We start from the raw sequence: 22,176 nt of genomic DNA, 5'->3' as shown, positions 1-22,176 counted from the left end.
GGCCGGCGGCAGCTCTCGCGGCGGTAGGGCGTGGTGTGGGCGGGCCCGCGCGCGGGAGGTTTTGGCGGGCGGTGGCAGATGGCGGCCGAGGTGGCCTAGCGGCTCTCGGGCCGTGGGTCTCTGCTTGCTGTCGTCGGCAGGTGCTTCGTGAGCTACTAGGCGCTATGGACAGCGAGTGGGAGTGCGAGCATCTCTGGCTGTACGTGCTGGCCCTGGGCTTCGGCCCGGAGGCTGGCGACACCGACGTGGCGCTGGGAATGTAAGTGCGAGGGGGAGCCGGGGAAGGAGGAGAAGATGCGGCGTGGCCCTTTTTCGTCCGCCAGCCCCCGAGCGGGGGCCCTGAGTTTCACCCAGGAGCGCACGCCTCAAGGGGAGGGGGGGGGGTTGGGTCTCGCCGTGGCTACCGAGGGGGCTGGTGCCCTCGGCGATACGTAGTGCAGGAAATGCCTGAATTGCTGCCGTCGTCTGTGTCACCTGTGTCTGAAGAAGCGAAACCCAGAAATAGTAACAACTCTTGCTCCCCCATCGATACGTCCCGCGCTGTCGCGTGGGGAAGGTGAGCTGATTGGCTCCGTACCGCTTGGTTGGAAAACTTCTCCGAGATAAAACACTCACCGAAATTATTTCAACTTTATTAAATAGTCGGGAGGATGTATATTTTTAACTATGCAGAAAATAAAGCATTCAGTGTATAACTTGTAGCACTCTAATATAAAGTAGTATATTGTAATCTTAATGCTGTGTTAATTCGGCATCCTAACTACTTCTGATGTAGCTATTTATTTGTGTATTAGGAACATATTTGAAAACCTAAACAGCAGTGCGTTTCATGTCATTGCGCTCTTCTTGTTCGCTAAGCTGGATGCCTCACGTGCAGCAGAAACTTTCGGGTAAGTCTGTGGCTTGGAAGGTTATTGCTGTGCACATAATCAAGAATATGGTTTCTGAAGTTGCTGGCGGGGAGAGGGAAGGTGATCTCATGGGGGATGCTGTGGAAAAAGAACACACAGAGAATTTGTTTCCTCTTGATCACAACTCTGTAATGTATCAGAAAACTTGCCGTAATTAAAGTTCATTCTGGTAGTATCTGTAACTTGGTGAGTTTGGTAAAAACTTTCATAGCTGCAAAATAATTGTATCTTTCCCAGTCATTTCCCTGACCAAACAGCAAGTAACACTTCGCAGCTATGGATTGCTGCCAGGATCTTCACATGGCAAGAACCTCATCTTCCTTAATGTTTTTCCTCATATAGCTGAGCTATTTTAGCTTACATATTAAAGAAATGGCTGAAAGAAGTCCAGTAATGTGAAAATTGTCAGTGGTTTTTGGGGTTTTTTTTCCCCTCTTCCTTTCTCCTGAGTTAGAAAGAGCTGCAGGCAAGTATGTCTCTGAAATAGTCTGTAATTGACATTGTGGCAAGAAAACCTTGTCATTTAACAAGCTTTTAGCTATTCTTGGTCTAGGCTATATTCCCACATTTTCTGGCTCCTCCAGGAGACATCACTAAGAAATCTTTGTCTTAGTCTTGTTCTTACAATGGTTAATTAGGTAACTGAATACTTAAACATGTTTTGAAATTGCTTTTTCTTTTTTGTTCTTCTTTTTCCCCATCCTTTTTAAATGGAAAGAGACTGTTCCTTTCGAGTAGGAAACTTCACAGATCCTGAATTTAGGAAGCAGTGCATTATTTGGCTAAAAGATATTGCAGTGAGTATTATGAAGAGTGGAAACTGATGCTTTACTGGTTTCTGAGATCTCATTCTTTTTTTGAGAGATTATGTGTGCTTTAAAATAAGACTTTTAAATAAGATTGTTTTACCAAAGAAATCAGTTTTACCTTGTGTCTTATTTCACATAGTTTATCTTTGGCTTGTTTGAGGAAAAAATTGTGGCATGGTGGAATTTAAATGACAGAGACTTAATCTTGCATCTTAAAACTGCTGTGACTTGCTTCCAAATAATGGTATTTGATTAAACAGAGGTCTAGAGGGTTCCTCAGCTCTGGGTGAGGATAATTTTCTTTAACTTGACAGGTGTTTTCTTAAGTTGCCTGGAAAGGTGTTTATTATTGTAAAAGTGGTTTTAGATGCATGAAAAACTTCTTTAACATTAGTCTTTCCATATAGATGGGGAAAGGGACTAAAGTTTAAGGCGAGCTTTCTAAAGTAAAAGAGACAAAACAAAATTGATTGCTTCAGGTATCATTGGTTGTTATGTTATCTTCTCATGCTGCCTTTGTTTTAATGATAGTTCTAGAAATCAGGTCTTTATGTACTGGAACACTTTTATTTTTTAGTAGTAATGTACAAGGTGAAAGCCAACAATGCACTATCTTTGAGTAAGATAAAAGCGGAACAAAGCACACTGATTAATGACTTCAGTAGAAAATATGAAAGAAGAATGTTTTTTCAAAGGTAGGGATTACCAGTTAGGAGTGAGAAAGGCAGAGATTTCTAACGTTTACCCAACACCGATTTCAGTCTTTGTATTGAAAGTTTTGCATACAGAACTAGGCATGGTGGGGGGGGGAACATTCAAAAAGTTTTAGTCTCTTCTGCTGACTAGAGTAGATGTCAGCTGTTGTGGCAGAGTAGTTTAGCTTCACATCAGGCTTGCTGGCTGGTAGGCTACGGTGTTTTGGTACTTGGCTAAATGTTTGACAGCTGTTGTTTAGGCTTTGTTTCTTAGATTAGTTTTCTGTTTAAAACCATTTTGACTTCTCTAGAACGAAGAGGAAAGCTGTCTTCCACAAATTGTACCTTCTTCCTTGATATCTCCTGCTGGTCCTAAATTTATTCAGCTCTTGTATCAGTTTGCAAAACATGTATTGATTGAGGACATGAAAATGAACTCCAAAGGTAAGCTGTGATGGAACAATAAAAATACTTCATTTGTCATGTTTGACAGTGAATCTGTCAAGTCTTTAATATGCGTGTGGTGGGTTGACTCTGGCTGGAGGCCAGGTGCCCACCAGAGCCACTCTATCACTCCCCTCCTTAACTAGACAGGGGAGAAAAGGTATAACAAAATGCTTGTGGGGCGAGATAAGGACAGGGAGAGATCCCTCACTAATTATCATCACAGGCAAAGCAGACTGAACTTAGAGAAAAATTTATCTAATTTATTACCAAGCAAAACAGAGTAGAGCAATGAGAAATAAAATCAAATCCTAAAAGACCTTCCCCCACTCCTCCCATCTTCCCGGGCTTAACTTCCCTCCTGGTTTCAACCTACTCCCCCCTCAACAGTATAGGGGGATGGGGAATGGGTGTTATGGTCAGTTTGACACATTGTTTTCTGCCACTCCTTCATCCTCAGGGGGAGGACTCACCTGCTCCAGCGTGGGGTCCCTCTCATGGGAGACAGTCCTTCATGAACTTCTCCAATGTGAGTCCTTCCCACGGGCTACAGTCCTTCACGAACTGCTCCAGTGTGGGCCTCTCCTATAGGGTGCAGGCCTTCAGGAGCAGACTGCTCCAGCGTGGGTCCCCCACAGGGTCAAAAGTCCTGCCAGCAAACCTGCTCCGGCATGGGCTCCCCTCTCCACAGGTCCTGCCAGGAGCTTGCTCCAGCATGGGCTTCCCATGGGGTCACAGCCTCCTTCAGGTGCCTCCACCTGCTCCAGCATGGGGTCCTCCATAGGCTGCAGATGGAATCTCTGCTTTGGTGCCTGGAGCACCTCCGCCCCCTCCTTCTGCACTGACCTGGGTGTCTGCAAAACTTTCTCACATCTTCCCACTTCTCTCTCTGGTTGCAAAAGCTCTCCCTAACTTGCTTTTTCCCTTCTTAAATATGTTATCACAGAGGCGCTGATTGGCTTGGCCTTGGCCATTGGTGGGTCTGTCTTGGTGCCGGCTGGCATTGGCTCTGCCTGACACAGGGGAAGCTTCTAGCAGCTTCTCGCAGAAGCCACCCCTGTAAATCCCCCACTACCAAAACCTTGCCACGCAAACCCAATACAATATGCCAAGAGCTTTAAGTAGTTCTGAGTTGGCTGCTGAGTTCAAAATCTTTCACACAGTTCTGTGCACTTGCATAGAGCTACTGCTGACAGAACAACACAGATTGTTTTGTTTTCTGTTCCTTTACGGGTCTTGCTCCAAGGTTCATCTGTGTAATGCTGTACACCATTATCCACACAAGCCGTGGTTTGGTCCAGAAGTGTTGGACCACTATTCTATATACTCTTTCTCACACCTTGACAAGTTCTGAAGGATCAGAACTGTCTATTCGAGGCGTCTTGTATTGTTTTGGTGACCTAAAAGAATAGGGAAAAGGAGTGAGAGTAGGGGAGTGAAAATGTATACAACAGAAAGAACTGGCAAAAGAGATACTGTGCTGTGTACTCTATTTCAGTCCAGGTTAAATGGGCATCTTGATTTGTGATTTTTTTCAGTTCAAACTAGGTAGATTAGGAAGATGTCTATTTGCTGAAAGTGAATGATGTAATCCAAACATTAACTTCCATTTAGGCACTGATATACCTTTTGCTGAAGCTGTAAAGTTGACACCTACAGATACATACATGGCAAATGCAAGATGTAGAGTTGCATACAACAAACTTCTGCAAATTTTTGAGAAGGAACATTTTGTTATTCAAGAATATGAGAAAAAAGCACAGTAAGTAATGCATTTAAAGAAATGTCTTTTCTTAAAAGCTTTTATGTGTATGTGTTTTTAAAAGGATTTGAGGAGGCTGCATCTGCTTTACGTCATGAGTTCTGTTGAGCTTGTCCCCATTTTTTCCCCTTCAACCTCCTTTAACTGACAGTTTGTCCTGGGTTCGGCTAGGATAGAGTTAATTTTCACCAGAAGCTGGGATGGGACACAGCCGGGACGCATGACCCAAACTAGCCAAAGGGAGTATTCCATACCATGTGACATCATGCTCAGTATAAAAGGGGGGCTAGTTGTGGGGGGGCTAGTCGGGGAGGGGAGGCGTGGCTTCGGGGAGGTCTTAGCATGCGGCCTGAGTTGTACAGTCATTGGGTGAGAAACTGCATTGTGTATCACCAGTTTTGTGTGTTCTGTTAAGTACTGTTGTTATTTCCCTCTCCCTTTGCTGTCCCAGTAAACTGTCCTTATCCCAGCCCACGAGGCTTTACCTTTGTCTTCCCATTCTCCTCCCCATCCCACTGGGGGAGGCGGGGGTGAGCGAGCAGCCACATGGTGCTCAGCTGCTGGCTGGGGCTAAACCATGACACAGTTCTACTGTTTGTGGGGTCTTTTGTGAAGCACAGTAGTCTAAAGAAATTAGTTCTTCAGTTAGGAGGTGCTATATTTTGGAAGATATGGTTACTTGGGCATTAAAAATGATCAGGGAATTGTGCATGTATGTCATTACCATTTCTTAACATTTGAAGAGTCCTGTCTTAGAATATAACTGTCTCAGGATGAAATATTTGGCCTTTGCTTAATCAGTGTGGGACATCCTTAATTGTTTCACCAAAATTATGCTATTCTTCTTGTGTACGGAAAACACGCCCAGCTTGAGAAACAAGAATAACTGGAACTTTCTGTGCAGACACAGAGTTATGTATCATTGGAATTTGCAGAATTCTGCTGGATAGTGTTGTGGTTTAACCCCCGCTGCAGCTAAGCCCCACTTAGCCACTCACTCACTCCCCACCCCCTCGGTGGAATGGGGGAGAGAATTGGAAGGGTAAAAGTGAGGAAACTTGCGGGTTGAGATAAAGACAGTTTAATAGGTAAAGTAAAAGCTGCACACACAAGCAAAGCAAAACAAGGAATTCATAGAATCATGGAATAGTTTGGGTTGGAAGGGACATCAAAGATCATCTAGTTCCAACCCCCCTGCCATGGGCAGGGACACCCTCCACTAGACCACGTTGCCCAAAGCCTCATCCAACCTGGTCTTAAACACTTCCAGGGATGGGGCCTCCACAACCTCCCTGGGCAACCTGTTCCAGTACCTCACCACCCTCACAGTAAAGAATTTCTTTCTAACATCTAATCTAAATCGACCCTCCTTCAGCTTAAACCCATTACCCCTTGTCCTGTCACTACACTCCCTCATAAACAGCCCCTCACCAGCTTTCCTGTAGGCCCCTTCAGGTACTGGAAAGCCACAATTAGGACTCCCCAGAGCCTTCTTTTCTCCAGGCTGAACAATCCCAACTCTCTCAGTCTGTCCTCATAGGAGAGGTGCTCCATCCCTCTGATCACCCTCGTGGCCCTCCTCTGGACTCACTCCAACAGCTCCATGTCTCTCCTGTACTGGGGCCCCCAGAGCTGGACGCAGTACTCCAGGTGGGGTCTGACAAGAGCGGAGTAGAGGGGCAGGATCACCTCCCTCGACCTGCTGGTCACGCCTCTTTTGATGCAGCCCAGGCCACGGTTGGCTTTCTGGGCTGGAAGCGCACACTGCTGGCTCATGTTGAGCTTCTCATCAATCAATACCCCCAAGTCCTTCTACTCAGGGCTGCCTTCAATCCATTCCTTGCCCAGCCTGTAGTTGTGCTTGGGATTGTGCTGACCCACGTGCAGGACCTTGCACTTGGCCTTGTTGAACTTCATGCGGTTTGCACGGGCCCACCTCTCCAGTCTGTCAAGGTCCCTCTGGATGTCATCGCTTCCCTCCAGCGTGTCGACCCCACCACACAGCTTGGTGTCGTCGGCAAACTTGTTGAGGGTGCACTCGATCCCACTGTCCGTGTCACTGACAAAGATGTTGAACAGTGCTGGTCCCAGTACTGACCCCTGAGGGACACCACTCGTCACCATTCTCCACTTGGACATTGAGCCGTTGACCACAACTCTTTGAGTGTGACCATCCAGCCAATTCCTTATCCACCGAGTGGTCCATCCATCGAATCCATGTCTCGCCGATTTAGAGACAAGGATGTTGTGCGGGACAGTGTCAAATGCCTTGTACAAGTCCAGGTAGATGACATCAGTTGCCCTTCCCTTACCCACGGATGCCATAACCCCATCATAGAAGGCCACCAAGTTTGTCAGGCACGATTTGCCCTTAGTGAAGCCATCTTGGCTGTCACCAATCACCTCCTTATTTTCCATGTGCCTGAGCATAGTTTCCAGGAGGGTCTGCTCCATAATCTTGTCAGGCACGGAGGTGGGACTGACCGGCCTGTAGTTCCCTGGTCTTCCTTCCCCACTTCCTGTGGGCAGGCAGGTGTTCAGCCACCTCCAGGACAGCAGGGCTCCATCATGTGTAATGGTTACTTGGGGAGACAAACGCCATCGCTCTGAATGCCACCCCCTTCCTCCTTCTTCCCCCAGCTTTATATACTTAGGCATGACGTCGTATGGTATGGACTGTCCCTTTGGTCAGTTGGGGTCAGCTGTCCTGGCTGTATCCCCTCCCAACTCCTTGTGCACCCCCAGCCTACTCGCTGGTGGGGTGAGAAGCAGAAAAGGCCTTGGCTGTGTGTAAGTACTGCTCAGCAGTAACAAAATCTTCCCTGTCTTATCAATACTTTCTCAGCACAAATCCAAAACGTAGCACCATAGAGTCTGCTGAGAAGAAAATTAACTCTATCCCCAGGTAGTTTACATGACTGGAGCACTATCATGGACAGTTGCGAGCTATTTAGTAAATGGCAGAAAAGGAGGCGGAGTTGCACTGTAGGTAAAAGACTAGTTTCAGTGCATGTAGCATAGCTCCTTACAAGAGGACTGGTCTGTTTCATGCCTTTGGATAAAGATCAGAGGGTTTAGCATCAAGGGAGACCTCATGGTGGGTGTCTACTATACACCTCTTCCTCTATACCAGGGAAGGTATATGGAGCTGCCTTCAGATGAATTGAAGCGCCTCAGACATGCAGGCTTTGATTCTTAGAGAGGACTTCATCTTACCATGGTATTTGCTGGGAAAGCAATACAGAGGTGCATTAGCAATATGGCAAAATTGAAGTGCATTGAGGATGACTTCATAATGCAATCGCTGGGTGTGCTGAGTAGGACTGGTGCTCTTCTGAACTCAGCTGCTTACAAGCAAGAGGAACTTTTCTGCAGACGTAACTACCAACAGGAGCCTTATGGTCACTCTAGCCAAGGCTGTAGAACTTAAGATCCTAAGGAACATGAGGAAGACAAGTGGAAGAATGATGACAGTGGATTTAAAAGAGCGGATTTCCCCTTGCCCAGGAAACTGCTAGGAGGTATTCTGTGAAAACTAGAAGGTCTTGGGGGTGCTAGGATATTTTCAGAGATCCTTGCTGAAGCTCAAGCATGGTCCATCCCCTTAAGGGGAAAAAGAAGCAAGCGTAACAAGAAACCAACATGGTTAAAACAGTGAGCTAGTGATAGAGCTCAGAAACCAAAGCAGCAGCATATGGAATATGGAGAAGGGGACTGACTCCCAGACATAAATACAGAAATGCAGTGATAAAGTTATGAAGGCCAAAGTTCAGCTAAAGGTCCTTGTCCCTATAAGGGATATTAATGACACGATTGAATGTAAACCCACCAGACTTGCAGATGATGCCAGTCTGTGAGGAAAGGTAGGTATACTGGAATGAAGAGCCATTACACAGAGAGACCTTGCTGGGTTTGGAGACTTGCCAACAAGAATTTTGTGAGATTTATCCAAGATCAGTGTGCAGTCCTGCACCTGGGATGGAGTAATCCCCAACAGTAGTACAGTCTGCAGCATAGTTACAGTGACTGGCTGAGAAGCAGCTCTGTTAAGAAGAACCAGAGGTGAGAGTAATGTTGGGCCACAAAGCTGAGCGTGAGTCAGCAGTGTGCCCTGCTAGCCAAGAAGACCAACAGCCTCCTAGGCTGTATGAAAAGGAACACAGCCAGCAGATAAACAGATGTATTTCACTCTACCTGGCAATTCTAAGGTCACACCTGGAACACTGCATTCAGTTTTGTTGCCGCCCTGCCCCTGCAGTTGAGGGGAGAGACTGAAAGAGAGGAGGGATTCTAGCACAGGACCATAGTGGTTAGAGGGTTGGAGAACTTGACATGTATGAGTAAAAGCTGTAGAAATTGGGTTTGTTTAGCCTGAGGAAGACAAAGCTCAGGGGGTTTAATTGCAATCTTCCCATATCTAAAAGGCAGTTGTAGAGAAGATGGAGGTACTGTCTTCACAAGGATATATGGTGACAGTACAAGAGGCAACAGGCCCAAGGTGCTTAAAGGAAAAATCCATCTGGATGAAAAAAAAAATTAAAAAAAATCTCGTGAGAACCATTAAACACTGGAATAGGTTGCCCAGAAAACTGGTAGAATCTCCTTTGCTGGAAACATTCAAGACTTGGCTTGACAAGACCATGAGAAACATAATTGAAGGCTCTGCTTTCAATGGAAGGCTCAGCAATATAATTTCCAGAGGTCAAAGTCTCCTAAGCTTCTCTGATTTCTGTAATTCTGCATGTCCTCTCAACCTACTTAGGAAGCATTAGTGCTCTTGCTTATCTTGTGAGTGGTACCCTTCAAAAACATAATTCTCTATAGGATTTTATTCTCAGCAGCGCATCAAAAGTCTGAAGATAGTTTAGAACTCAGCATGATTCAGGCACCGATTGTTTCTGAAAATCAGGACACCGTGTTTTTACAGGCTTAAAAATTGGCTTTGGCAAAAGAACTTCTATGGTTCAGCTGCTTGTACTCCAGTATTCTGTTCTCTAGTTTTTTGAAACTGAATGATTTACGTACTGTACAACTGCTGAATATATTTGGAGGTTTGTATTGATAAAGTACATTTCCAGTAACTTCATTATTGTTCTTGGGTCTAATAAAAGCTGTTCCAATGCAATAGAATAAGCAACAGCTTAATTGCTTAATTTACCGATATCTTAGTGGCTTTCCTGGCTATCTTTCAGCACAAAGTCATGGTGAGGAAGTAAAGAAGAAGTTTTTGGGTTTTTTGTTTGGTTGGGTTTTTTTGCCTTGTTCCAAAACTGCCTCATTATGCAGACTTGGAAAGAATGAGCATGATTGGTTAGTGATTGTAAGGAATTGTGAGAATAGTAGAGTAGAAGCATGGATTTTTTAAAAATCTGTGGTAACCATTAGCTTTTTCCTAGGCTTTTAACTACAGAAATAAACCAGATAAACTCTGAATATGAAGTCCTGCAAATGCAGTCTTGCAAGTAAGTGTTTTTCCTTGTAACTAAGTTAGCATATATAAAATTGATTTTTTAGTCAATTTTATGAAATATGAACTATAATTTCATTGTAGTTCACTTGAACTTTTGTTTTGCATGTGCATATAGGATGAAACAAAATGACCAAAACAAAAATGACAAAACTGAGAGAATTCAAAAGGTGAGCATTTCTTTTCTGCTGTGGCAGCCTACTGTATTTCAACTTACATTTCTGCAACACTTACTCGCAGATACTGTTATTTCCACTTGCCTACCTGTGATTATGCTAGCCCCTTCATCTGCCTTTATGCCGTTTTGATACTCTGTTGTCATGGGTGTCAAACATTTTAATGTAGCATTTTTGTCCTTCTTACCTATTAAGGTCCGCAGTATGTGGACACTTATAATGGAAATGCTTACATCTCTGAAAAAGGAAAAGGAAGTTGTGGATTCTGTACTTGAAGAGTGTGATGGTCGGTGCATTTTAGATGGAACTAACGTTGTTTTCAGTGTTCCAGAACTGTTGGTTCACAAAGTTGAAAATGACATACACCAAGTGAGTAATTTTTGTCCTTCTTGCTAAACTGTTTTTTTGAGGTGTGGTTTTTTTGTTGTTGGTTGTTTTTTGTTGGTTTGTTTTTGTTTTTTAGTCCCCAGGGGTATAATTAGATACCTTTAAAAAGCTGAAGTTTTCTTAGTTCATATTGCTTTATAGGCTGCTTTCAAGCAGCTGATGCTAGAAAACAAACCTGAAGCTTAAATCTAGAGTGTGTTTTTTGAAAAATGAAACAGTCAGGAACTGAATCACAATACAAAGTGGAACTTTGTATCCCTGCTCTCACTACAGAAGCATAACTTTCTGATATCGATGCTGTTCACTAATTCTTTTTTTTTCTTGCTTGCTATATTTCAAGTGTTGTACAGGAAATGTATATGAAGGTGAAAAACTGAATTTCTTAACAGTTATTCAGTTATTAAATGAAGCTTTGAGGACATTGAGAGATGCATATTTTCAATCTGAAGTAAAAAACCAACTTCAGGTCTTTGAGAATATGGTTATGCTCCACAATGAAGTACTACAGGCTTTGGAAGCAAAGAGGTAATTGTCTGGAAATTTTCTCTGATTCCTTGTACTTTAGTCTAAGGATCATGTCTTCCTACTTGAGTGCCTTTTCTAAAATAATATCACTTACAGAGAGAACATGTTGGTTCAATCTTTTTCCTTTGCCTCTGGGAAATTCACATATGTCTTGATTGTCTGTGTAACTTTTAACTGAGATTCTTCTCTAGATAATTTCAGCTTTTTGTCCTTGCTTCATTAATATATTTTAGGCTTTTTCCTGGGGACCTTGTTTGCTAGCTGATCTGATTTTAATTTTTTTTCTTGTTATGTTAATTAGTTCTAGGATTTTAAAACTTTATCTGAAATTGGCATAGGGAAAGTTTAAGTGTGTATCTCATTGTATGTATGTATTTTAGTAAAGTTGTTCTCTACTGTAAGAAACATGAAGACTACCTAGCAGCTGCTTTTTAGGTTGTGAATTTCAGTTAGTTCTTAATGCTTGCACAAATGCATTAATAAGTTGATACATATCAAAGGTTTTGCAAGATAGGGCTAGGTGCCCACCAAAACCACTCTATCACTCCCCTCTTCAACTGAACAGGGGAGAGAAAATATAACAATGGACTCGTTGGTCGAGGTAAGGACAGGGAGAGATCACTCACCAATTACTGTCATGGGCAAAACAGACTCAATTTAGAAAAAATTAATGTAATTTATTACCAAGCAAAACAGAGTAGAGTAATAAGAAATAAAACCATATCTTAAAAACACCTATCCCCACCCCTCCCTTCTTCGCGGGCTTACCTTTACTACTGATTTCTCTACCTCCTCCTCCCGAGCAGTGCATTTCCATTTTCATATGTTACAGGCTACAAGATGAACAGCATTGTGTGTCAGTGACTGGATCTATTTCTACAAAACAGAAAGACTGGGGAGCAAAATGGAAAAGCTTTCTTCAGCTGTGTCCTTTTGATTTTATCTTGGATCAGGATCCAGTAAGTAGTGTTCAATTTATCTGATGCTGGGGAAGAGAAGGGGTGAAGGTGAGAGGGGATGCACATCTAAGCTGGTGTGTTCTATTGCAGCACTTAGGCTTTATATGTAAGGTTAGGGAACCAGCACAATATAGCAGAAATTGCTTTATGAAGTAGTCTTTCTTAAAGAAGATACATTTGACTTAATGACAGCTGGTGTCTTCATTTGAGATGGAGGATGGAACCTTCTTGTCAAGACAGTAGATCAGCATAAGAGCAAGCTGATTGGTTTTGGTTTTGTCTATGTCCTTTTCCCTATGGAAATGGACCTTTCATGTTCTATCAACCTGAACATCTGCTGAGTTTTGGTTTTCCCTTTTAAAGTGATCTGCTGGATGAATGAACAATAATTTCTATTCTGACACTCCCATTGATACAGGCATCTGAGGCTATACCCTTGCCTAGCTACCCAGCAGAGAAAGGAAAAGTTGCATGTTGTCTGACAGCTGGTTTGCAGAAAAGCTGTTGTAAATAATTCTGTTAATTGCTGTTGATATGCAGATTTTTTCAGCCTGCTTGTGTAACTTTTTCTTTTGAAAGGAACTTGATCTAAGAGCTTTGTCACCCCATTCTTGTGATCTTGCAGAAGATGATGATGATGATAGCGTCTTTTGTCAATATATAGTATCAAATCCAGGTGGGTGAACAGCAGAAGCTTCTTTCCCTTCTCCCTCCCCTCCCCCACTGCAATTGTTAAAAGTTACTTAGAGTCAAAGAGATTCTCTGCTTGCATTTGTAAGTATCTTTGATAGGCTCTGATAATCTGGTTCTGAATGACTGCTTGCCACAATTGCCTTCAGCCTTGTCGTATCCCAGAGATTCTCAGAAGCTTTTGATGGGGCAAAAAAACAATGCTGGAGCTGTTTGGTATTTTCTTGTTGCACGAAGGATGTTGAGACAGATTTCCATGCAAAGGTTCATTCATACATTCTAGAAAATACAATCACTCTAACAGTAAAAGTTGCTTCAGGTTGGGGGAGTAATAAGAAAGAGAGAAGGAAGATAAAACTTTTCCCATTGGCCACTGGGACCAGCTAGGAAAAGAAATTAAAGGTATCCTCCCAGGTAAGCAGCTTTGTCTGGTGCATTCTGAAATACTTATTGCACAGTAACTATGCCATTTGATCAGGACCTTACTTGATCTCTGTGTTTGTTGCTTTCAGTCATTAGGTTAACAGTGCGGATCAGAGCTCACTTTGACCAGACGTGGAAGTTGCGCATGCTGATGAGCTGATTATATTTTACTGGGTAGTGCCTATTGATCAAGTGTTGACTGTCCCTAGTACAAAGTTATAAATCAGAAGCTACAAAGCAAGGGTGGAAAAGGAGGGGAAAGTCAGCTTGAATCACGTGTTATTTGCAGTCTCTTTCAGGAAAAATGACATAGCAGGTGTGTGTTGGAATTTTGAAGTACAAAGCAATAGGGAGAAGATCCTTTTGGTTACAAAGGTGAAAGCACTGCTCCAGCAGTCTAAGGACATGTCATGGTTTTACCCCAGCCGGCAGCAGAGCACCACGCAGCCACTCACTCCCCCACATCGGGATGGGGGAGAGAATTGGAAGAGTGAAAGTGAGGAAACTCGTGGGTTGAGATAAAGACAGTTTAATAGGTAAAGCAAAAGCTGTGTGCACAAGCAAAGCAAAGCAAGGAATTCATTCACCACTTCCCATGGGCAGGCAGGTGTTCAGCCATCTCCAGGAAAGTAGGGCTCTGTCATGCACAACGGTTACTTGGGAAAACAAACTCCATCACTCCGAACACCACTGCCCCCCAGTCCCACCTGCTCCTCCAAGCTCCTTATAAACTGAGCATGACATCATATGGTATGGAATATCCCTTTGGTCCGTTTGGGTCACCTGTCCTGTGTCTCCTCCCAACTTTTTGTGCACCCCCAGCCATCCCGCTGGCAGGGCAGTGCGAGAAACAGAAAAGGCCTTAGTTCTGTGTAAGCACTGCTCATCAATAGGTCCATATAACAAAAACATCTCTATATTATCAACACTGCCTCCAGCACAAATCCAAAACACAGCCCCATACTAGCTACTATGAAGAAAATTAACCCTCTCAGCTGAAACCAGGACAGGGTATGTAGGTATAAAGCTAGAAGCTGCAAAGGAAAGGCTACAGAATGGCAAATGGAAGGTCATTTCCCTTAATTTTAAAGATTAAATCACTGTTCAGTAATACCGTGAGCTTCTGGTAATATCAGTAAGCTTGAGACAGACTGGTGTCTGTGGCATTCTCTGTTCTGTGGTTAAGATGCTTGATCTGAGAATCCAGCAACTAAGAAAACTAACTTTCTACCTGTTAACATGATAAACTTTTAAAAAAAAAGTTAACCTCATCTAAGTTCTTGAAGTGAGCTTGGATTTTGGAGATGGTGTTGAGGTGAATACAAAAGGAAATGCCATTTATGTTTGCAGAAGCTGAAATTTAGTGTTAGTAGAGAACTACTGAGGTTAAACTTCGGCTGCTTATCCAAATGATGTGCCAAAATAAATATTTATTGTTCTAGAGAGTCCTGAGCTGAGGTACGTGTACCTCTGATATGCAAAACATATCCTTATAGCATGCCTTGCCTTGCTTGGACTTAGGCAGTGTTGATCAGAGGGATGAGTAAGTCCACAGAGAGTTTTATTGATAAATGCAAGTGAAGATGGTAGGGAAAATATCAGTGAAATTTTGCTTTGTGGAATTGATGTGCCACACAGTTGATGCATATGTGGAGAGAAAGGGATAATGGTGACATGTGGCTTGCATTGTAGTCGGGAGGAAGGTGGAATGTACAACTGATAGGTGCTGGGCAGCAGACAATGCATGTTCAGGAGACATGATTCTCAGGAACAACACAAATAGGTGCTGGCTGCTACTGGCATCTCTGGCTGCAGGTGCTACTTCAGCAAAAGGATTGATTTCACTGTCCTGCTTATGTATCAATTTATTTTTCTTGAAGTGTTCATAAAGTCCATTCTGTAAATAGTCTACAGAAGTGGTCTGAGTCACTTGTGTCACCTGGGAATCCTGACCAAAAAAAGTGGTAGCAATAATAAAACTCTTGACTTGCTTTTCTAGATTTTTGTGACTCTGTTCATGAAGTATGTTCTAAGAAAGATGATGAGGCATTGGAAACTATGATGGGTGATGAGGCATTGGAAACTATGATGGATGACTCAACACCACCACCAGGATGGTATGATGTTAATGAGAAATTGATAAAAAAAAGTGGAAAAAAATAGAAATTTACTTGTTAGAGTTGAATATATTGTGTCTCTTGATCCTTAGTGGAATATTTCAGTAGCCCACTCCTTACATGTGACATCCACCTGATTTAGCAAGATAGTCCTAAAGTAACTGCTGCTTTTTCCAGCTGGTGACTGGTTGATCAACTGGTTGCTGCTGAATAGGATGTGCAGCAGCCGAGTTGCAAGGTTTTTATCTCACTTGTCAGCTACATTATTCCATGTATTTCATGGAGAAGACAGAGAATTCTATTTCTCAGGCTGAATTGAGGTTGGTATACATGTTCAGTATAGCCTGAGAATAAAAGAACAGACCTTCACAGAAGCCCTTATTTTGTGTTTAAAAAAAACCCAAACAACTAAAACTGAACCAAAACAAAAAAACCCTGACTCCGAAGCAGAATTACTGTGCTAAACCTTCTCAACGTGGCTTTTCTCATGAATTTTCTAAAATCACTTCATCCTGTAACTTCTCTTACTACAGTTCCAGCAAGGGCTAGAACACAAAGCGGTATTCTAAAAAGTTTTGGCCTGTTTGTCATTTACTTAGTCCAAGAAGGTTTCATGACCTTCTTAATAACAGTATATTTCATAATATGACTCCTACACATACTTGGAAGTTGCCTACTAGGAGAGAAAGAGAGTTAGCAAAGGAAGGCTGTCCTATACTTAGACATCAGTGGATGTAGTTGCATATAAGTCTCAAAGGTTGTTCAGGTAGTTAACAATTAAAGCCTGGGTTTCTCTTAGAGACTTCATACAGCATGGATTTTTGTCTGCTTCTGATTCTAAAGGCAGATAACACCAAATACTAATGTTTTAAAGTGTGCTCTTCTGAACAAGTGAGGACTGTACCTTACATTTTAGAGAGCTATGCAATTAGCACTATGCTTATCAGAAGTGGTAAGACTCAAGTTTTTGGTAGCCAAGTGATTGTTAAATATCAGTAAGTTCATATAGGAACAGATCTGTGGATGCCAGAAGCAATTCAGAGGAAGAATATGTAGGAAAAAGAACATTATCAAGTCTGCAGAAGACTTTTCAGTTATCTTTGATTGCAGAATAGAGAATACTTTTTTTACAAAATGTATCACAAAATCTCTTCTTTTTCTGTTTGGTAGCCAATGGAAAAGTTTCATATTTTATTAATTTTGGGAGGCTGATACACAACTAGGGCTAAATCTGCTCTAATTGTCACGTGTTCTCCCTATAGTAAAATTGCCTTCTGATGACCGGGACGAATTGAGGGAAATCGTAACGGACAGATACGGGGCACACAACATTTAATGGCTTTCTACTAAGACTTGCATGCCACTTGTTTCATTTGTCTCTAAAACATCTTTTTCTTTTTTCTTTTTTATCCCCCTTTCCTCCCCGCTCCCCCTTCCCCGCAAGGATCTCATCAGTGCCTTTGGAGGAGTTGTCAGAAGCATCTGAAAACACAGATGTGCTAATTGAAAAGGTTATTCTTAAGTAACTTTCTACCTAACAAAAAAGTTAAACTTATGATATTTGCTTTTTACATTGAATGGAGCCTAGATTTAGTATTTGAGGGGGAGGTGGGTTTTTTTGGTGATAGGATTTGGGGGGGGTGTGTGTTTGTTTGTTTGTTTTTAAAGTAGTATTTTTACACATCTGAATCAGTCCTGTAAAACTGTAAAAGCTAACTTCATTAAGCTTTAGGAAAGGACAGTAGGAAGTAGATGCACTTGTACCTGACTTCCAGTACAATGTACAGTGTCACAGATCCCCTGCTTGCTGAAACAATCTTTGTTGTGCGAGCAGCCATCAGACTTCGATGTTTCTTTCAGTTGTGTTGAACTTAAGGGTTATGATGTGGTCTAAAAGCAACTTGGATGTACAGTTGTCCATTGCACAATTGTTCACTTTATACACTTGAACAGTAGCTTGTGCAAGGTTAAGATGCAGATAAGGCATCTGTGTTCTATGCAACACCCTATCCTAGCTACTACTTATATCCAACTTTAAATATGATTCTAAAAATATTTTGTTTAGTTAGAATTTAAGACCGAAATATTTTTATTGACTAAACAGTAAGGCTGTTGCTGTTCAGCATTTGTACAGCAGTTTCTTAATGTTAATTTTCTGATACTTGGGTTTAAAACTTCCAATAATTCCTGTGTATTCCTCTAGAACTTGCATATTGAAACTTGCAAGGAGGAAAAAAATTCTGTCCCTCCACACATCTTAAAAAATGAAAAGGATGAGTCCACCATGTCAAAAGTATGGGAGAATGCAGATGGTCATGTTATCCAGACAGAGTCTCCTTTCAAAAACGAAGACCCTCTTAAGAAAGCCATAGATGACCTGGCAGAAGAGGTTAAGAAAAGTTATTTTTAAATTTTTTATCTGTTTGCTTTTAAATAAATGGTCATTAAGTTCAGAGAATGAATTACTAATTATATCATAAAATGCCTCTTGTAATCCACATACATCAAAAGTTACTTTTTTCTGCTAGATATTAATCAAGGGCACTAAGTTTTAGGGGTGACTGCCCAATTGAGTACACCCTGAAAGCATGGAGCTTGTGCAATTATACTTACAAATCATGGTGAAGTGAATAGCACTTTTAGTAGAATTATGGTATGATTTTTATCACCTTATAATTTAATCTATGAACCACTGTATGTATCAAGAATTCAACAGCCCTTTCTGTTTTTGAAGTTAAGCAGGTTAAATATTTAACAGGGGCTTGAAAATTTTAAGCAGGAATTTTAAGTATTTCCTGGTTTAGGTATTTTATTTAAGATTTAATTGAAGAATTCCTTCACAAGAGTTACTGTAAACTGTGCTACAGGTTGATTTGGAAAGTAAATTACATCTTTCACTGAAATGGTACAGTTATTTTTCATCTACTAAAATGTTTTACTTATGTAAATATAGCTCTAATCTTTATGCTTATGCAGTTCTTGTCTTAAATATATTCTATCTGAGCACATTTTCTCATTTTAAATATGGATTCATAGATGATGAGGGAACTTCGAATTGAAATATGATTTCAGTCTGCTGTCTTCATTTTGTGTTTGTAGGATGCTGTGGTTGTTGTGAGCCTAAGTAGTAAATGACAGAAGAAGAGTCAGGAGATTCCAGACTCTTCAGATTACTAGGAGAATGGGATTTATTTTGAGCCCTAACTGACAAATAAAGAGGCTATAATTTTGCTTTCTCAGGATTTACCCTTCTCTAATATGCTACAGGTTGCAAAAACAGTGATAGCTGAGTCATCTCAGAGTGGTGAAGGAAAAGGAATGGGATTAGAAGATCTCATTAGCTCACTGGCTTTTAACCCATTTTTAACAAGGAAACAAATTCCCAGGACACCAGAAAATCTGCGTAAGTCTTAAAGTTTGTTTTTATAATACTCATTGTTTAGAAATGTGATTAGTTCATTGACGTTGTGCCTGTCACACAAGAACAAAAACGTAATTATTTCAGTGAAGCTGCAAGTTATCCTAATGGCTCACACTGTAACATGACATGGTAGGCCTAATATGATGTGAATACTGTGAATTTGATTTAACATAGGGTTGTTTTTTTTTTTTCCCCCTGTGTGGAATCCACTTTGTGTTGAGGAATAAAACTAAGCATAAACAATGTAAAGCAGCTATACATCTTTTTTGGATTGCTTATGTTGCTGAAGGGATGGAAGAAAAAAGATTGATTGAGAGTATGATACTAAAATTTTACCTTGATTTCTTCCATTTAGTTACTGAAATTAGAAGTTCATGGAGAAGAGCTATTCAGACTGAGGGCTCATCGGACACAGAGCTGGCCGCAACTGAAGTAGTGATAGAAGATGCTCCCATGGATGTTAGACCTATAATGCAGAAGGCAGCAGACTCTAGTTTCCTGTGCTCTATCCCTGCATCTCCCGTACCTGACTTTGATCCTCCCTTGTCAGAAAGGAAGTCCCAATTAAGTTCTACAGAATTTAGACCTCAAGAGGAGATAAGTCATAACATTGAATCTCTAATTTCAGAAACTTCTGGAATGCGAGAGAGTGAGGGAACTGAAGAACAGGAAGTAAAATATATTGTTTTAAACAAAAGTTCTGTAGAAGATCCAGAAGAACAGACTTTTCACTATGTAAAGAAGAGCATGAATACTGCAGATACTTGTTCAGAAAACAATAGTAGAACAAATGTTCTACCTTCAGACCACTCTCTGGGTTCCTTAATGGATGGGACACTGCTCTGCAATGTATCTCCATTGTTAAGTTCTATCAGACATGAAGTTTCCTCCCTGAGTATATTGGATGAGTCATTTCCAGAAGAACTTGTTAACATGGATCCTAACAGATCTGCAAGCTCAGAGCCTGATTGTACTGTGGACAGCACATATGTAACAGATGGCTCAGAAAATGAGGATATTAAAAAATCAGAGCTAGACCTACAGTCGCTCTTCAACACATATAAAACGCTGGAAAAGACTGCATCTAGAAGTGAAGAGGAGCTGCATCAAGCGCATAAAGGAGGTGAATCTGTAAGTTGTAGATCAGACCTAAGTCTTGTACCAGAAGAAAGAGATGAATTGTATGGTCCTCTAGAACTCTACTGCTTGGGAGAGGAATTTACCAAGATGCCATCGCCAGTATCTCTTGATGAAAGAAAATATTCTCTGTCATCTTTGCTGGTATCCTGTCAACATCTGGAGGAAATGGCATCAATGGTACATGACATCCCATTAGACTTAATACATAAATTGAAGGGTAAGTGTCCATGTACTTTAGCAATAAGATTTTGCTAATTCTGCCACTGGATATACTATCATAAATAACATACTCTGAATACACAGCTAAACTCAGCTGTGGAAGCATAGGGAGACAGATTATTTGTATGCTTATTCCTTATGGAAGATGAGACATAAAAGCAAAGGAAACATGCTTCCTTTAGTTATGTCAGTATCTTGCAAGTAGGAGGAAAGGTGCTCATCTGACTTTCGGAGGTAATCTGCAGCTGTTTAAAAAAAAAGCCTTAAAGTGCATTAGCAATGGAGAAATGTGAAGATAAATTTTTAGAATTCACAGTGTTAGTTTGAAACAGTGTTTACTCTGAACAAATTTGGCTATTTAGAAATGTGTAGTAGGTAATTGGAACTTCTGTGAGGTCAGTCAGGTGTTCATAGTCTGTGATACTTTATTAATATACCTTTTATTCTGAAATATCCTGCATTCCAGCCTGCCTGGCCCCTCACCCCGTTTCCAACAGAAGTATCAACTTTTTTTAACGACTAGTGCAGTGTTCAGTTACATGTGAGGTCAATTTTTCAAATGTGTTAATAAAAATGAGCCAGTAATGGTGATACGGAAGACTTTCACCAAAACAGGTGGTGTTCAATGGAGTACTGAAAATTTAACACAACAAGCTAGTCTCAAGGTGTAGTGAGATTTATACTTTGTGCAAAGGCTTGCTGCACTTCAGCTTTTGCTTAAAATTATGGCTGTACTGATAGCAGATGATTTTACCTTACTTGGAACAATTACCAAAATTAGAAGTACCATTTCATAGACACTTTTAAAATGTACATCAGACATTATTGGAGCAGTATTTCTGTCAAGGAATTTAATATTATAGAGTGCTAAGTAATACACTTTTTCTTCCAGATAAAGAGCAACTGAATGAGAAGCAGGGCACGAAGGAACCACCATCATGATAGAATTTGTAAAGCAGAAGAATAACCATAGTAGTACAATTACGATTCACTTGATCATGTAACATCTTGTCCAAGCACTGCCTAGATGGAGAAGTTGAACTTCTATTTTTTCCAGAGACTGTATTCCACTATCCTTGTTTATGAGTGTCATTTGCCTGCTCTGGTTCTTCCAGTTTTATTTCCATAGTAGCATTTTATGTATAGCCCGTGGCTTATGCTTTAAAAGGAATATTAGTTCTGTATATATTTTCTTAAAAATAGGTGTTGAGTAGATGGTATAATCCTAGAAAATGGAAAAGTTCCAAATGAGGTAATAGTGAAATCTTTGTTGTATCTGTCTTCCCCCTAACTTGCATCTTGCCTCCCACTCCTCTACCCCCCCCAAAAAAAATTGACCCAAATTTTACTTGGTGCTCTGTGTTCATTGGATTCTTCTCTCTTACTGAGACTTCTGGTCAATATAGCCATCAGTTCTACCTGTTGATAGAGGCTGCTCTGTTTTCATAAACTTCCACTGAAGTGCCTATTTTCTTATGCATATTATTAAATATGTTTTACATTGAAGTTTTAAGAATGACTGACTTGTGGTAGTGTTAATGCCTTTTGGGGGATTGTGACGGAAGTAACTGATAATACAGCTTGTGGTGGGGTAGGAATGTAAAAGTTGATGTTCCAGCAGATAAACTTACTGTAAAAGTACAGCTCCTAACCTGATGTGTTTAGAGAATTGAAGCATTGCTGAGTAAAGTTGGTTTTCTGTTCTATTATTCTGATACCTTTCTCTTAATTTCTTTCAAAACAGTTGCAAATAGGTTTTAAGAAGATTCTCCACCTGTATTTGACATCTTCCGTATAAGGCAGAATTTGACAAGCTTTATGAAGAGAGATTTTATGTGGCTAGTTGTGCAAGCTATAATGTGGCTGCTAACATGTTCATAGAATCATAGAATGGTTTGGGTTGGAAGGGACCTCAAAGATCATCTAGTTCCAACCCCCCTGCTACGGGCAGGGACACCCTCCACTAGACCATGTTGCCCAAAGCCTCATCCAGCCTGGTCTTAAACACTTCCAGGGATGGGGCCTCCACAA

The 22,176-nt window shown here is 41.3% G+C and overlaps 1 protein-coding gene and 1 non-coding gene across 4 annotated transcripts; both read left to right on the top strand.

The window, feature by feature from the left end:
• The first annotated feature begins 38 nt into the window (after positions 1 to 38).
• Positions 39 to 21,854, top strand: HAUS6 (HAUS augmin like complex subunit 6). Of its 3 annotated transcripts, XM_054810412.1 has the most exons (17): positions 39 to 259; positions 795 to 890; positions 1,630 to 1,708; positions 2,727 to 2,859; positions 4,474 to 4,621; positions 10,018 to 10,083; positions 10,207 to 10,258; positions 10,460 to 10,633; positions 10,992 to 11,176; positions 12,009 to 12,135; positions 12,715 to 12,811; positions 15,248 to 15,365; positions 16,810 to 16,876; positions 17,569 to 17,754; positions 18,633 to 18,768; positions 19,142 to 20,143; positions 21,038 to 21,854. In XM_054810412.1, exons 1-17 carry the CDS (start codon positions 165 to 167, stop codon positions 21,085 to 21,087), a joined length of 2,811 nt encoding a protein of 936 aa, XP_054666387.1. In that variant the 5' UTR covers positions 39 to 164; the 3' UTR covers positions 21,088 to 21,854. The 3 variants fall into 3 exon arrangements, with proteins under 3 accessions (XP_054666387.1, XP_054666388.1, XP_054666389.1); XM_054810413.1 differs by lacking the exon at positions 17,569 to 17,754 and having other exon boundaries at positions 42 to 259; XM_054810414.1 differs by lacking the exon at positions 1,630 to 1,708 and having other exon boundaries at positions 218 to 259.
• On the top strand, positions 16,567 to 16,696 carry LOC129199990 (small Cajal body-specific RNA 8). Its single transcript, XR_008574783.1, has one exon. It is a non-coding gene; the product is annotated as a small Cajal body-specific RNA 8 (non-coding RNA).
• Positions 21,855 to 22,176: the final 322 nt, after the last annotated feature.

This window comes from Grus americana, chromosome Z (assembly GCF_028858705.1).
Source record: "Grus americana isolate bGruAme1 chromosome Z, bGruAme1.mat, whole genome shotgun sequence".
Taxonomy (NCBI): domain Eukaryota; kingdom Metazoa; phylum Chordata; class Aves; order Gruiformes; family Gruidae; genus Grus; species Grus americana.
This window is presented reverse-complemented; position numbering and strand designations above follow the sequence as displayed.

What these genes read in the sequence shown, in the direction of transcription:
- HAUS6 (XM_054810412.1), top strand. Translation starts at nt 165, where the DNA reads ATGGACAGCGAGTGGGAGTGCGAGCATCTCTGGCTGTACGTGCTGGCC. An exon ending in TTTGGCTAAAAGATATTGCA is followed by an intron (nt 1,709 to 2,726) that starts GTGAGTATTATG and finishes TGACTTCTCTAG; the next exon opens with AACGAAGAGGAAAGCTGTCT. An exon ending in CAGGCTTTGGAAGCAAAGAG is followed by an intron (nt 11,177 to 12,008) that starts GTAATTGTCTGG and finishes CATATGTTACAG; the next exon opens with GCTACAAGATGAACAGCATT.